Below are 12,099 nucleotides of genomic sequence, written 5' to 3'. Positions count from 1 at the left end.
AATGCATTTGTTCCTCTCTCCTTGTTTTAGTGGAAAGGTAAGACTGAAATCTTACTCTGGCTTCTTGCGGCAAGCACAGTGCTTGTTGGACCTTTTTAATAAAAGCATACTTTATCCTTATATGTGAGTACTTGAAAGGAGTGATGAATGTATTGTAGTGTAAATTTCAGTTTAAACATGTCCCATGTGGATATTAATATGGTGGTTTCTGGACATACTTATAAAATGAACAGTGGAAACTAAGAGCTTTATATAACTGATGAGTTTTTTTTTCTTATCCTCCATTTAAACATATATTTTCAGTAATTTCCTAAGCAGTTTTCTGTTAAGTGGCAATAGTAGCTAGTAATAGTTAATCAAGAAAAGAAATTTTCTGCAGGTGTGTTTTAGATCAGTCACAGATTTAGACTTTTTGCTGTTGTTCCACAGTTATATATTGAAAAGCTGCTATGGGTGAGCATTTTGTTGGTGCTGGGTTCAAGTACTGAGCAAAACAGAATAAAACTTGCCTTCTTGGAATAGTGTAGTTGAGGAAAATAATTCGCTATTGAATATATCAGATGGAGATGTGTGTAAATGGTTGGGATGTGTGGTAAGAGGGTTGTTGGGGTGGGGAGGGCACTGAAAGCGGTTAATTCAGGTATGATTGGGCAATCAGAGCAATATCCTAGAATTTGTTTTGATCAGAATAATCTACAACTGCCCTCAAATCATGCCTTCTAAGTAGCTGTTTATGATAAGCTGGTCCTGGTTAACATAGTGATTTTTCTTAATAAGTGATTTTTAGTTTTCTGAGCTCTTAGGGTTATTTTATTTTATTATCATTTTTTTTTCAATATATGAAATTTATTGTCAAATTGGTTTCCATACAACACCCAGTGCTCATCCCAAAAGGTGCCCTCCTCAATACCCATCACCCATCTTAGGGTTATTTTAATGACTAATATATAAAATGCCTAATATTTGAATATCAACAGGACTCTTGGTATCTTAGCTATATTTAGAGACTTTTTATTACGTGTTGAGGGTACTTGATATGCCTTAGAGCCAAAGAATGAGATTTTTAACTAGTAATTCATAATTACCTGGACTTTTTGTAATGAGTTAGCAAGTGAAGTAGAGTCCTTTTGTCTTACAGTTCATGAAGATTATATAAAAATATTTTAAAGTTAATAAGGTGCAGATTTCCAGAGTTCTGGTTTTTATTCTGTTAAACTTATTAAAGCAAAAGTTTATTGATGATATAATCACTTTGCATATAAGTGTCTCTACCTGAAATATGACAGCTGCACCATCACTAAGCAGCTGTGTGGTCTTGGGCAAATCACTCAATCTTTTCAAGCCTTAGCTTTCCCCATGTAAAATAAGAGTTGGGTTAGATGTTCCCAAGATTTTTTTTTTTTTTGGCACTGTGATCCTAGGATATTTAATGGCCTTTGTTTTTCTGTTTATTTTTTCCATATAGGATGGAATGTGGGATGGTAACTTATCAACGTATTTTGACATGAATCTGTTTTTGGACATAATTTTAAAAACTGTCTTAGAAAATTCTGGGAAGAGGAGAATAGTGTTTTCTTCATTCGATGCAGATATTTGCACTATGTGAGTAATATTAAATTGTTTTCACCTAGACTCTTAAACCGTAGCTGGGATTTAGGGACAGAGGTTGTGATTGGAGGTGGGGAAGTTGTCCAGACTTCACCCTTGACTTGTCCTCTCAGTTAGGTTCTATATATTCTCACACCTCTTCAGAACTACCCTCTACTCCAGCAAACCTCACACCCACAGGGTCCTAGTACCTCACACTCTGTGTTCATTTTATAGGCAGGTAACATCCTCCTTACCAAATATAAACCCTCGAGGGCTTTCTTGTTGGCCATTTCTGAAAATATTTTAGCTTTTTTATAGAATAATTAAAAAGTTTTCTTTTATTGATTGAAAGATGCAATACACGTTAATGGTGATTATAGCTCAGTAATGGGATTATGCTCTTTTGGTGGGGGGGGCAGGGGCGGTTTCTTTATATAGTCACAGTTTCCTAAAATTCTAAAATGATATATAAGAATTATCTCCCTGATGAAAAGTACTTTCTTATTGTCTTCTTTAGGGTTCGGCAAAAGCAGAACAAATACCCCATATTATTTTTGACTCAAGGAAAATCAGATATTTACCCTGAACTCATGGACCTCAGATCTAGGACAACCCCCATTGCAATGAGCTTTGCACAGTTTGAAAACCTACTGGTAAGTTACATTTGAATTTTTTAGATTTTAATTTTTTAAGAAATGTCTTAGAGCAGTAGTGAATAAGTTTTTGTGTTGTTTTACACATCTGATTGGTTAGTTTTGACCCATGTGTAGCAAGCTGATAGCTCTACTTAAAAATGAGGATATTAGATCTCAAAATAAAAAGCAGTTAAATGAACATTAAAGTATTTTCTTCCAGGCCTAGGTTAAGTAAGTTCTTGTAGTTTAGTTTTCTGAGTGGATTTTATGAATCATCTAAAATGGCTAGACTGTAGACTTCTTTGATAAATAAATTATAATTGTAAGAAAAAGTCCTAACAGTTTTTTCCCTGTGCATTCTACTTTGGAGAACACTGATGTAGAGTACGACCAATTAGTATTTGCAGTTAATAAGTTACTTTCTCATGAGTAAATTATTTTTCTTCTTTTAGGGAATAAATGCACATACTGAAGACCTGCTAAGAAACCCATCCTATATTCAAGAGGCAAAAGCTAAGGGACTAGTCATATTCTGCTGGGGTGATGATACCAATGATCCCGAAAACAGAAAGAAATTGAAGGAGTTTGGAGTTAATGGTCTAATTTATGATAGGTATTTGTCTTTCATGAAAAGTTTTCATGTATTGTTAGGAAAAAAATAGTTATAAAATTAAAAATAATATTAAACTTAGTTAAAATTCTGTAGTTCAGCCTGAGTTTTAACATTTATTTGTAGAGTTTTTCAAACTTTGGAGTATAGCACAACCACTTGGGAAGCTTGTTAAACATTCAGATCACTGGGCTCCATACCAGATGTACTCTTGTCTTGGTTGGGGGGCTCTCTCCCCCAGATGCTTCTCTCTCTCCACCAACTTTCTTGGGGGTCTCATCCAGTTCTGTGGCTTTTCATACCTTTATCCTTAAGTTTTATGTCTCCAACCTTTACATCTCAGACGTTTCCCCTAACTGCTTAAACTTTTGTATCCAGCTAGCAACACCTGTTCTTTCTGTAGACTTCCTGATTTCAGTATGACAACTCTGTCTTTCCAGTTTCTCAGGCCAAATCATTGGAGTCTTTCGTGACTGTACTTAAACTCATACCCCAAAACCAGTCAGACAGAATCTTGTTGATTCTGTCTTCAAAATCTACCCTGAATGTATCCACTCGCCACACTTGCTATATAGTCAGTCTCCACTGAGAAGGACACCTCATTTCTCACGTGGATTATTGAAGTTGTCTGCTCACTGGCCACTGCCTTTACTCATGCCTCCCTGCTATCTGTTCTTAGCACAGCAGCCAGAGGGAGCCTGTTCTAATTAAAGTCAGATCCTATGACTGCTTATAACTTGCACAGTTTTCTGTGTCACCTAGAGTAAAATCACAGGCCCTTCCAAGGCCCCGTGTGAGCGGATTCCATCTCTTTTCCCCCCTCCCCCACCCCAACACGCCCACACAAACAAGCTCCATGAGGACAGGCTCTTTGCCTGTTTTGTTCACTATTCTATCTCTAAAAATTAGAATAATGTGTGATACACAGTAGGGGTTCAAGTATTTGTTGAACTTTTTTTTTCTTTTTTTTTTTTAAGCTCCCTGGGTGTTTCTGATGTAAGTTTGAGAGCCACCAATCTGATAGATGAAAAGATTGCTTAATATAAAGAAATTTGGGGTTAGAAGGGATGTCATTTAGTCCACTGAGGGGTGGGCAATCTTACTAATACTTGAGCAACATCGTACAAAGAGTAAGTGATGAAATTCTTACCAGGCTTGTTTTAAAAAATACTTTCCTTGGGGCGCCTGGATGGCTCGGTCGATTAAGTGTCCGACTTCAGCTCAGGTCATGATCACCAGCCCCACGTTGGGCTCTGTGCTGACAGCTCAGAGCCTGGAGCCGGCTTCAGATTCTGTATCTCCCTCTCTCTCTCTCTCTGCCACTCCCCTGCTCATGCTGTCTCTCAAAAATAAATAAACGTTAAAAAAAAATACTTTCCTTGATTTTAGTTCACTTTACCGTTTGTCCTGTGTAGTTGTATCACTTATAGTAGACCTTTCCAACTAGTTCAATGAAGATAAAAATTTTACATCACTTATATGAGACATTTCCAACTAATTAAAGGAAGATAAAATGTTTACATTAATCATTTGAAAGAAGTGCTGGCTTAAGCAAAATTTTGGAGAATATTTCTTTCTCTGAGGAGAAGGAAGGGATGATTGCAAATATTTTCAGGCAAGGAAATGTATTGTGAGACATACCGTGTATAATAACTTCCCTTCATCTGAAGGGCCTTACTTAGAGCCAAATTGTGACATGTAATGGAGAACAGGAATATACTTTGTGATAAAAAGCCCCCAAGAAAGAGAGTTCTTCCTGGCTAAGGATCAATAAGAGTACCTTTTTTTAAAGTTTATTCATTTATTTTGAGAGAGTGAGAGAATACAAAACAGACTCTGTGTTGGGGGGGCTCGAACTCATGAACTGTGAGATCACCACCTGAGCTGAAATCAAGACGCTTAACCGACTGAGCCACCCAGGTGCCCCAATAAGAATGCTTTCAAAGAGGAAGTGTTGAGTTGGTTTTTGGGAGTGGCTAAGTTTGCTTTGACAGGATTTGAGTTTCAGGCAGAAGCAATAGCATGACTCAGGGCAGGACTATGTTGAAGACATTGAGGAGATAGCTCAGGGTGGGGCTCCTGCTAGGATCTGTTAGAGTTGGTGTTTACCCTTGAACTTTTTTTTTTTTTTTAACACTTTAATCTGAGAACTACATATATAAGTATGTATGTGTGTTTTGTATGTGTATACAAGATTTACAGTGAAAACCAGCAGTCCCCTGGGCCTGTTATCCCTTTCATTGTTTTTAGCTGAGTTCCTGTGCCCTGATGTTTTTTAAGCTATTTTGTTCTGGTATGTAATGTGCTTATGTTACTATTTTTTTTTTTTTAATCATCAAATTTAGACATTGTGGAGAAGTTTTTGAACGATTAGTGGTTTGGGAGCCTTTGATTTATTTTACATTGGGGGAATTATTGATAAGATGAGGTGTTTTAGTGGGTCAAAAACCGATTTAGTCTCCTTTTACAAAGGTATTAACACACCGTAGATTTTACATTTAATCATGTTTTTGCAGTACATTATGGCATATAAAGAGCTGTGTTCGATTTGGTGATATTTGGAGTTTTTGCATTTGTGATAAGATGACCTTTAATTTACCTTTCTCAACTGGTGGTTTCTCATTTTGGTATGGGGCAAATACCTGCCAAATAGAGTAATTAGGCAATGTTCCTTTTTTATAAAATAATTACTGTACCTGCTCAAATGGTTAAAAAATTAAAATATAAATTCAGTAACAGACACGCATGTTAAAGAATATTAGCATTAGATTTGCAGTCTGCCGTTTGCCTCTCCCTAATTCAATTCCCTTATCTCCTCTCTCAGATACAACTTTATCAAATTATTATTCTCTTTTTAAAAATTTTAAATTCTTACTTCGATCACTAAATAGTATCATTTAGTTTCTCATGGCTTTAGACTTTATTTGTACTTTTTTCCCCACTTGTTATAATGTTCTTAAAGTCAATCTGTTTATTGTATGTAATTATAATTTATTCATCTTCGTGACTGTGTAGTATTCATGGCTATGTCTCTACCACTGTTTATTCTACTTGAGAACATTTAGGTAATTGCCAAGTTTGCTTTTGCAAAACTTTTGCTTTTGCTTCCTGTCATCCTGAGTGAAGACTGCTCCCTGACCCTTCCTGTGTCTGAGCTTCCATTTCCTGTGGTCCAGATATTTTTTGCTTTATGGTTATTTTTATGGAACACACCCTTCAGTAACTTCTTAAGAAAGGAAGACATGGAAACTAAATATGTGGTCTTGCATGCTTGGAAGTATTGTGGCTGGGCATAAATTTTCATGTTAGAAACCATTTTGTTTCAGAATTTTAAAAGCATTTCTCTGTCAGCTTCACAGTTTTCAGTGTTACTGTTGAGGAGTGTGAAACGATGTTGAATCTTGTTTCTGCACGAGTGGTTTCTTTGTTTCCTGTCTGGAAGCTTGGAGAGTCTTCTTTTTGTCACCAGTGTGGTAAAATTTCATAGAGATGGGTCTTGTTGTGGGTCTGGTTTCATCCCTTGTGGTGGGCACATGGCAGCCCATTTAATCTGTTGATGCGTGTCCTTGAAGATGCCGAAAATTTTGTAAATTATTCTTTGATTTTTGTCTCCCATTTTTCTGGGTTTTTTTTCCCCCCTTTATAAAAGAAATCCTTTAGTTTACATATGACACACTCTTGGACCAGGCTTCTAATTCTTATTTTTTCTTCTATTTTCTATCTTTGTCTTTTTGCTCCACTTTGAAAGATTTTGCCAACCTTATCATCCACCCATTCTCTTGACTTTTTTGTGTCTTTAATTTCTAAGAACTGTCTTTATTCTCTGAATGCGCTTTTTTTTCTCTATATATAACATTCTGTTTGGGCTTAATGAACTATTTGTAGGAAGGCATCAAGGACGTGTGTGTGTGTGTGTGTGTGTGTGTGTGTGTGTGTGTTTGGAATTTTCTTCTCTTTGGCTCATTATCTTACATGTTAGAAGCTTTCGTCAAGTTGCTTAGAAACCCTTGACTGCTTCTCGTGATAAGAAATAGGGATCTAAAAAGCTTGTTGGAGGCTCTGTGTGCATGGGGCGTGTTCACTTGGATTTCACTGTGGGATGATGTGAGTGGCCTGTTTGGTCATACTTCTGATGTCAGTAGATTCAGAACTTTACTTTTTGACTGACCAGATTCCTCACAGAAGAATCTATATAAACTACCTAGAGGATCCAGATCTGGCTCCCAGGGTTCTTGGGAATCAGGTAAGGGACGAGATCTGGGGAAGGGAAGGCATGTCTCTGAATTTTGCATGTGTGATAATGTGTGGACTGTCTCCTGGTGCTGGTGGCTTTTGTAAAATGCCCAAACCCTTACCTGGTTGTCTTGTCCTCCATTCCAAGACATTTCCTGTTAAATTCTTGAAATACCAACCTCAGGGGTGTGGGGCAGCCTCCATGGCAGGAAGTTAGGAGGAAGGGAGATGCTCACTGCTGCTCAGGCCCTCACCTCATCTGCCCTGTTTTAGTCTCCCCTCCCCCTAGTTCTAAGGGGAAACGGGTGCTGCTTTTAACTCTGCCTTCTCATGGTTTCCACTATTGGCTTGTGATTTGGTGATTTGGCCTTTTCCGCTCGGCTAACTAAAATACTTTTTTATTACTTACGCATCTGTTTCCCAGCTCCCAAAACTGTGTTACTGTGTCTCTTTGTTTCTGTTTTTCCCTGTATGCATGGATTCTTTTTTAATCCCTTTATTTTCTTTTTAATGGGATATACAGGGAAAGTAAACGTAGATGCTTCAGTTCAGTCTTCTGTCTTGACCCAGAGGTCACTTCTCATTTTCTTGGAAATTGTTTCCTGCTCTGATACCACAGCGACCTCTGTCATCGCACCTCACGTGAGCTGCCCGGCCCTCACGTTTAGGCCTGAGAGGCTGTCCTCTCTCTGCTGATGGGCAGTGCAGTGCTGGCATTGTCACATGGGCTTTTTCTGGGCTCTCAACTGTGAGTGCGTGTGCCTGTGCCACACAACTTCAGGACAGTTCTCAGTGCACATCTTCAGTGCTTTGAAGTCACAACTGGGTATGGATTCCAGCTCTGCCTCTTTCTAGCTTCCCGTCATAAAATAAGGCCTTGTCGATTGATTCGCTTGGAGAGAAGATACCTGAAGAATCAGTCACTCAGTAAACTACAGATTTATTTCATTTTCTGTTTCAGTTGCTTTATAATCAGGCTTTTTCATCACGGGCCCAAAAAGAAATGCTGTTATGCCGCATTATTAGAAAGATGGAGAAGTATTTTTAAACAGAGCTGATAACTAAAAAGTTGGGGGAGGGTGTGCTCCTGTACTATGAATGTTCCAGGCGTTCTGTAATCAAATTCTCCTGAAAAGGTTAAGTCAGGTCTTAAGGGAACCATGAAATTACACTATTTTATGTGTTTGTTGTTTGTTTCATCATAGGATATATGATTGGATGCCTGAACAGCCAAATATATTCCAAGTGGAGCAGTTGGAACGCCTGAAGCAAGAATTGCCAGAGCTTAAGAGCTGTTTGTGTCCCACTGTTAGCCGCTTTGTTCCCTCATCTTTGTGCGGGGAGCCTGATATCCATGTGGATGCCAACGGCATTGATAACGTGGGGAGTGCTTAGTTTTTACTGGGCAGAGGCCCCTTTGGGGCACGCACCACTGTTGTGGGGATTCACTTTTCATCACTGAGCATTGTTTATCTATGCCTTCTAGGTTTCTCAGTCCAATGAAGCAATAATGAAGTATTTTACTATTTCACTACAATTCTTGCTAGGATTTCAAGTATGCTATTTAAATCATTTGGCCAGGTATAATTACCAGTCAGTCTCTTTACAATGAGAAAATTTATTGGTTGGCAAACATTTTAAACTAAATATGTAAGCATATAATGTTAAACGTCCATTAAAACCATAGTGCTTGGAAATTAACTATATAAATATCTTATATTTACAGTTCTTACAACTTTCATTTGATCGGGTCTGAAATATTTAGCACTTGAGGAACATGACTATGCATAATTATACCTGACCATGGAAAAAATAAGTACCTCAAATGCATGCATTTGCACTGGTGATTCCAACTGCACAAATCTTTGTGCCATCTATGTATATATGTATTTTTTACATGGATTGACATGCACACACACCATTTTCATTCAGTATGAACCTTGAGGCTGCTGCCATTCTCCCACTTAACCAAACCAATGCCTGTGTAAACAGCCTGGAGGTGATCCTTGAAAACTTGTCTCATAAGTCTTTCAAAAGTTGTTTTGCATAAATGTTAAAGTTTCAAAATGCTGCAGGGTAATTTAATGTATAAAATATTAGAAGTATGTAGTGCATACTTAATAGAGTAGGCCATAATGTGTAAATTCTATTCCATGCATGCTTTAGGTTTTAAGCATGAGATTGTACATGTTTACTGTAAGTCCTTGCATCTGTGGTGCTAGGTGAGTGTGAGAAGGTGTCAAGGACTGAAAATATTTTGTTGCCTAAAAAAAAAAAAAAAAAAAAAAAAAGCCTGTTTGTAGGCATTTTAAATATGCTTATTTTAAGTGTCTCTCACTACCTATTACACACCGTTGCTCTGTGGGTTTGTTGTGTGTGCGTGTGTGTTGTACAGCAGTTAAATCTCCATGCAGAAAAATAAATGTCCTGAATTCTCACATTGGTATTTTTTATTGGTTAATGTATATCAGGCATGTAACTTATTTAGGAAACGTAGACGATCCTTCTAAATGTATGTGCATGTATTTAGGATTATACTAAGGTTTCTTTCCTTAGAAGCTGATTGTTCTGGCATTAACTGTAACTTCAGAATGAATGTTGAATAAAATACACAGATTTATTTTCCTCCTTTTAAAACAAAATTTCAGGAAGGTATTACTTTTATAGACTTGGTTCTCTTACTACGAGACATTGGACTCCTGCCCTAAAGTAATGCCCTACTTGCATCTGCCTTTTACTGCATGTTCTTCACTTAGGCAATTTAGTCATGCATTGACACATTTTAGTACTAGCTGAGAATCCTAGCTGAGAACCTAAGACTTGGAATTACACGGTGTATCTTTTTTATCTTTTAAGCCAAACAATGCGGTTTTGGTTCAGTCTTAATCGTGTGAGGATAGGCTTTGAAATCCTATGTTATGGTGGTGTGCTGTAACACTGATATTTAATGGAAAAGAGTTTAGGAAATGCAGTCTTCTACAAGTGTTCTATATACTTTTCCCACACTGAAAGATTTTCCAACACTTTGGTGTGACTTTGGTGTGAATTAGGCAGTTTTAGAAAACTCCTGAAAAAATTCATTTTGTCTGCAGACCTGTGTACAGTACAGTGACCATTACCTTATGGTAACTCGGTTAGCTGTAGGTGTGCGTTTTCGGTCCTGTTCACTTGCCCTCCTCCCCTGTGCCTTTCCAGTCCCATGGCAGTGCAGCTCCATGTTGAAGACTCAAGATCGTAAAGGGAAAGGAGAGGTGGGAGGGGCGGGGGGGGGCGGTTCCTGAACAATGTAATTTGCAAAGAGCTCGCAAGGACTGCTTATGACGCAGAAAGAGCCTCACTGCTCACTTCCTTTGCATCCCTTCCTGACCTTATAAACCAGGGTTAGTAGAAAATTAAAGCATAGCAAGCAGTAGCTCCCCCACTTTTCTAGGACTAAGTCCAGGCGTCCATACCACTAGCCGTTGCCCTGTGCAGTGCTCTGGCCACACTGTACCCACTGTGCCCACCATTCCCCTGGCCACGCCATGCTCCTACGCTATTCCCTGTCTGTAGCCATGCGCCCTGTGCGTGGAAGCCCTCTCCTCCCCACAGACATTTTCGCCCTGCCAGACTCCTTGCTCCTTGAGCCATCGGCCTCTCCTCTGAGTCCTTGCTGAAACTTGTTCAGAAGGGATGAGTCCATCTTTTACTCCATAGCCATGTCCATACCTGGATCATGCCGTGCATTCTAGGTAGGCATGGTGGTTTGTCTCACCAGGCTGCAGTCTCTTCAAGGGCAGGGACCTTGGCTTTTTATTTCCACAGTGCATGGAACATAGTAGAAAAATGTTGGAATTATTGGGATAATAATTTGTATCAAATGTCCTTTTGAATTAAGAGATTTAATTATGTTTACTAAGAATGTAAACTTTGGTTTACATTTTGACAGTGGGAACAGTTTGTTGACGTCAATTTTCAATGTAGAGGTATAATGTTAAAATCGTTTTATATTTTCTGGAAATTGCAATGTTTGATAAAATGCCGCCATTGTTCTCTGGTGTTTTCTACTCTCTGGAACTCTGTACTGTAACTGACTGGATGTGAATGTGAGGAATACAGTTCATTCCTGTGTCGGTAGTGCCTCAGGGCTACCACAGCCGCTCATTACCTCACTGCCATTGTTCCTTGTGTCTCCTCTCCTCCCAACCCCCCCCCCCCCCTTAGGCCTACCTCAGTACCTTAGTACCCCTTTCCTTGTCTGAAATGCCTTCTCTGTCTTCCTTCAGTGTCCAGCTCAGGTACCGCCTCTTCCATAAAACTTTGCTCAGCTTCTGATTGGAATTATGATGCAAACAAATACGTGCAGCCTCTAAATCTCACTGCTTCGTTTTGTAGCTGGGCCAGTAAACCCAGAGAAGTGAACTGACTTTTTTACCAGGTTGGGACTAGAACTGGGTTTTGTGATTCCTAATCCCGTGTTCTTGAACTATGCTGCCTTCTGAATTCTCGTGGCGTTTGTTAGCATGTGCTTTCTTACAGTCTCTCTATGTGCCTGTTCTATTTCCCTAAGATTGTAAGCCCCTTAAGGGCAGGGACCTCTTTGCATTTCTAGCACTACTATAGTGTTCCATACTTAGTCATGAACTAGACAAATAAATGGCGGTGGCAACGATCCTAGTTTCCTAACTCAGATTGTTTCACAGTATACATATGGTTTTGTATGGCATGCTTGGCTATGTTGTCTGGAGTGTGTGTGCTCGTGTGCATGCGTGTGCATGTGTGTTTGCATGTGTACTCTGCCCCAGTTGCTTGGGGTCACAGGTGGGTTACTGTAAACCAATTTTCTACTTCATGCTAAGTGAGGACAATTATGAGACTGAGTGGAAGATGAGGTACAGGTTTCCCCCCAGGCCCGGCTGCCCCTTCCTGGGGAATACACCTAAATCCTGCAGCTGGTGGCCTGATAGGGCAGGGTACGCGGCCTTGGATAGGACTTGGGTGACCTGCGGAGTGGCTGTCTCATTAGTCCCGGTGGAGTGTCATTGTCTTTTG

General features: G+C 39.1%; 1 protein-coding gene across 4 annotated transcripts in view; it reads left to right on the top strand.

The window, feature by feature from the left end:
* Positions 1 to 11,719, top strand: part of GPCPD1 (glycerophosphocholine phosphodiesterase 1) — a 49,990-nt gene extending 38,271 nt beyond the window's left edge. For 3 of the 4 annotated variants that reach the window (XM_030310045.1, XM_030310043.1, XM_030310042.1), the window contains 4 exons: positions 1,466 to 1,602; positions 2,108 to 2,243; positions 2,678 to 2,838; positions 8,274 to 11,719. In XM_030310045.1, coding sequence (XP_030165905.1) covers positions 1,466 to 1,602; positions 2,108 to 2,243; positions 2,678 to 2,838; positions 8,274 to 8,463 — 624 coding nt within the window. In that variant the 3' untranslated portion in view covers positions 8,464 to 11,719. Of the gene's footprint in view, positions 1 to 1,465; positions 1,603 to 2,107; positions 2,244 to 2,677; positions 2,839 to 7,006; positions 7,076 to 8,273 lie in introns of those variants that run through there. The other variant, XM_030310046.1, reaches the window with a different exon arrangement.
* Positions 11,720 to 12,099: the final 380 nt, after the last annotated feature.

Source organism: Lynx canadensis, chromosome A3 (genome assembly GCF_007474595.2).
Source record: "Lynx canadensis isolate LIC74 chromosome A3, mLynCan4.pri.v2, whole genome shotgun sequence".
NCBI classification, from domain to species: domain Eukaryota; kingdom Metazoa; phylum Chordata; class Mammalia; order Carnivora; family Felidae; genus Lynx; species Lynx canadensis.
The sequence above is the reverse complement of the archived record's forward strand: the minus strand, read 5'-3'. Positions and strand labels throughout refer to the sequence as shown.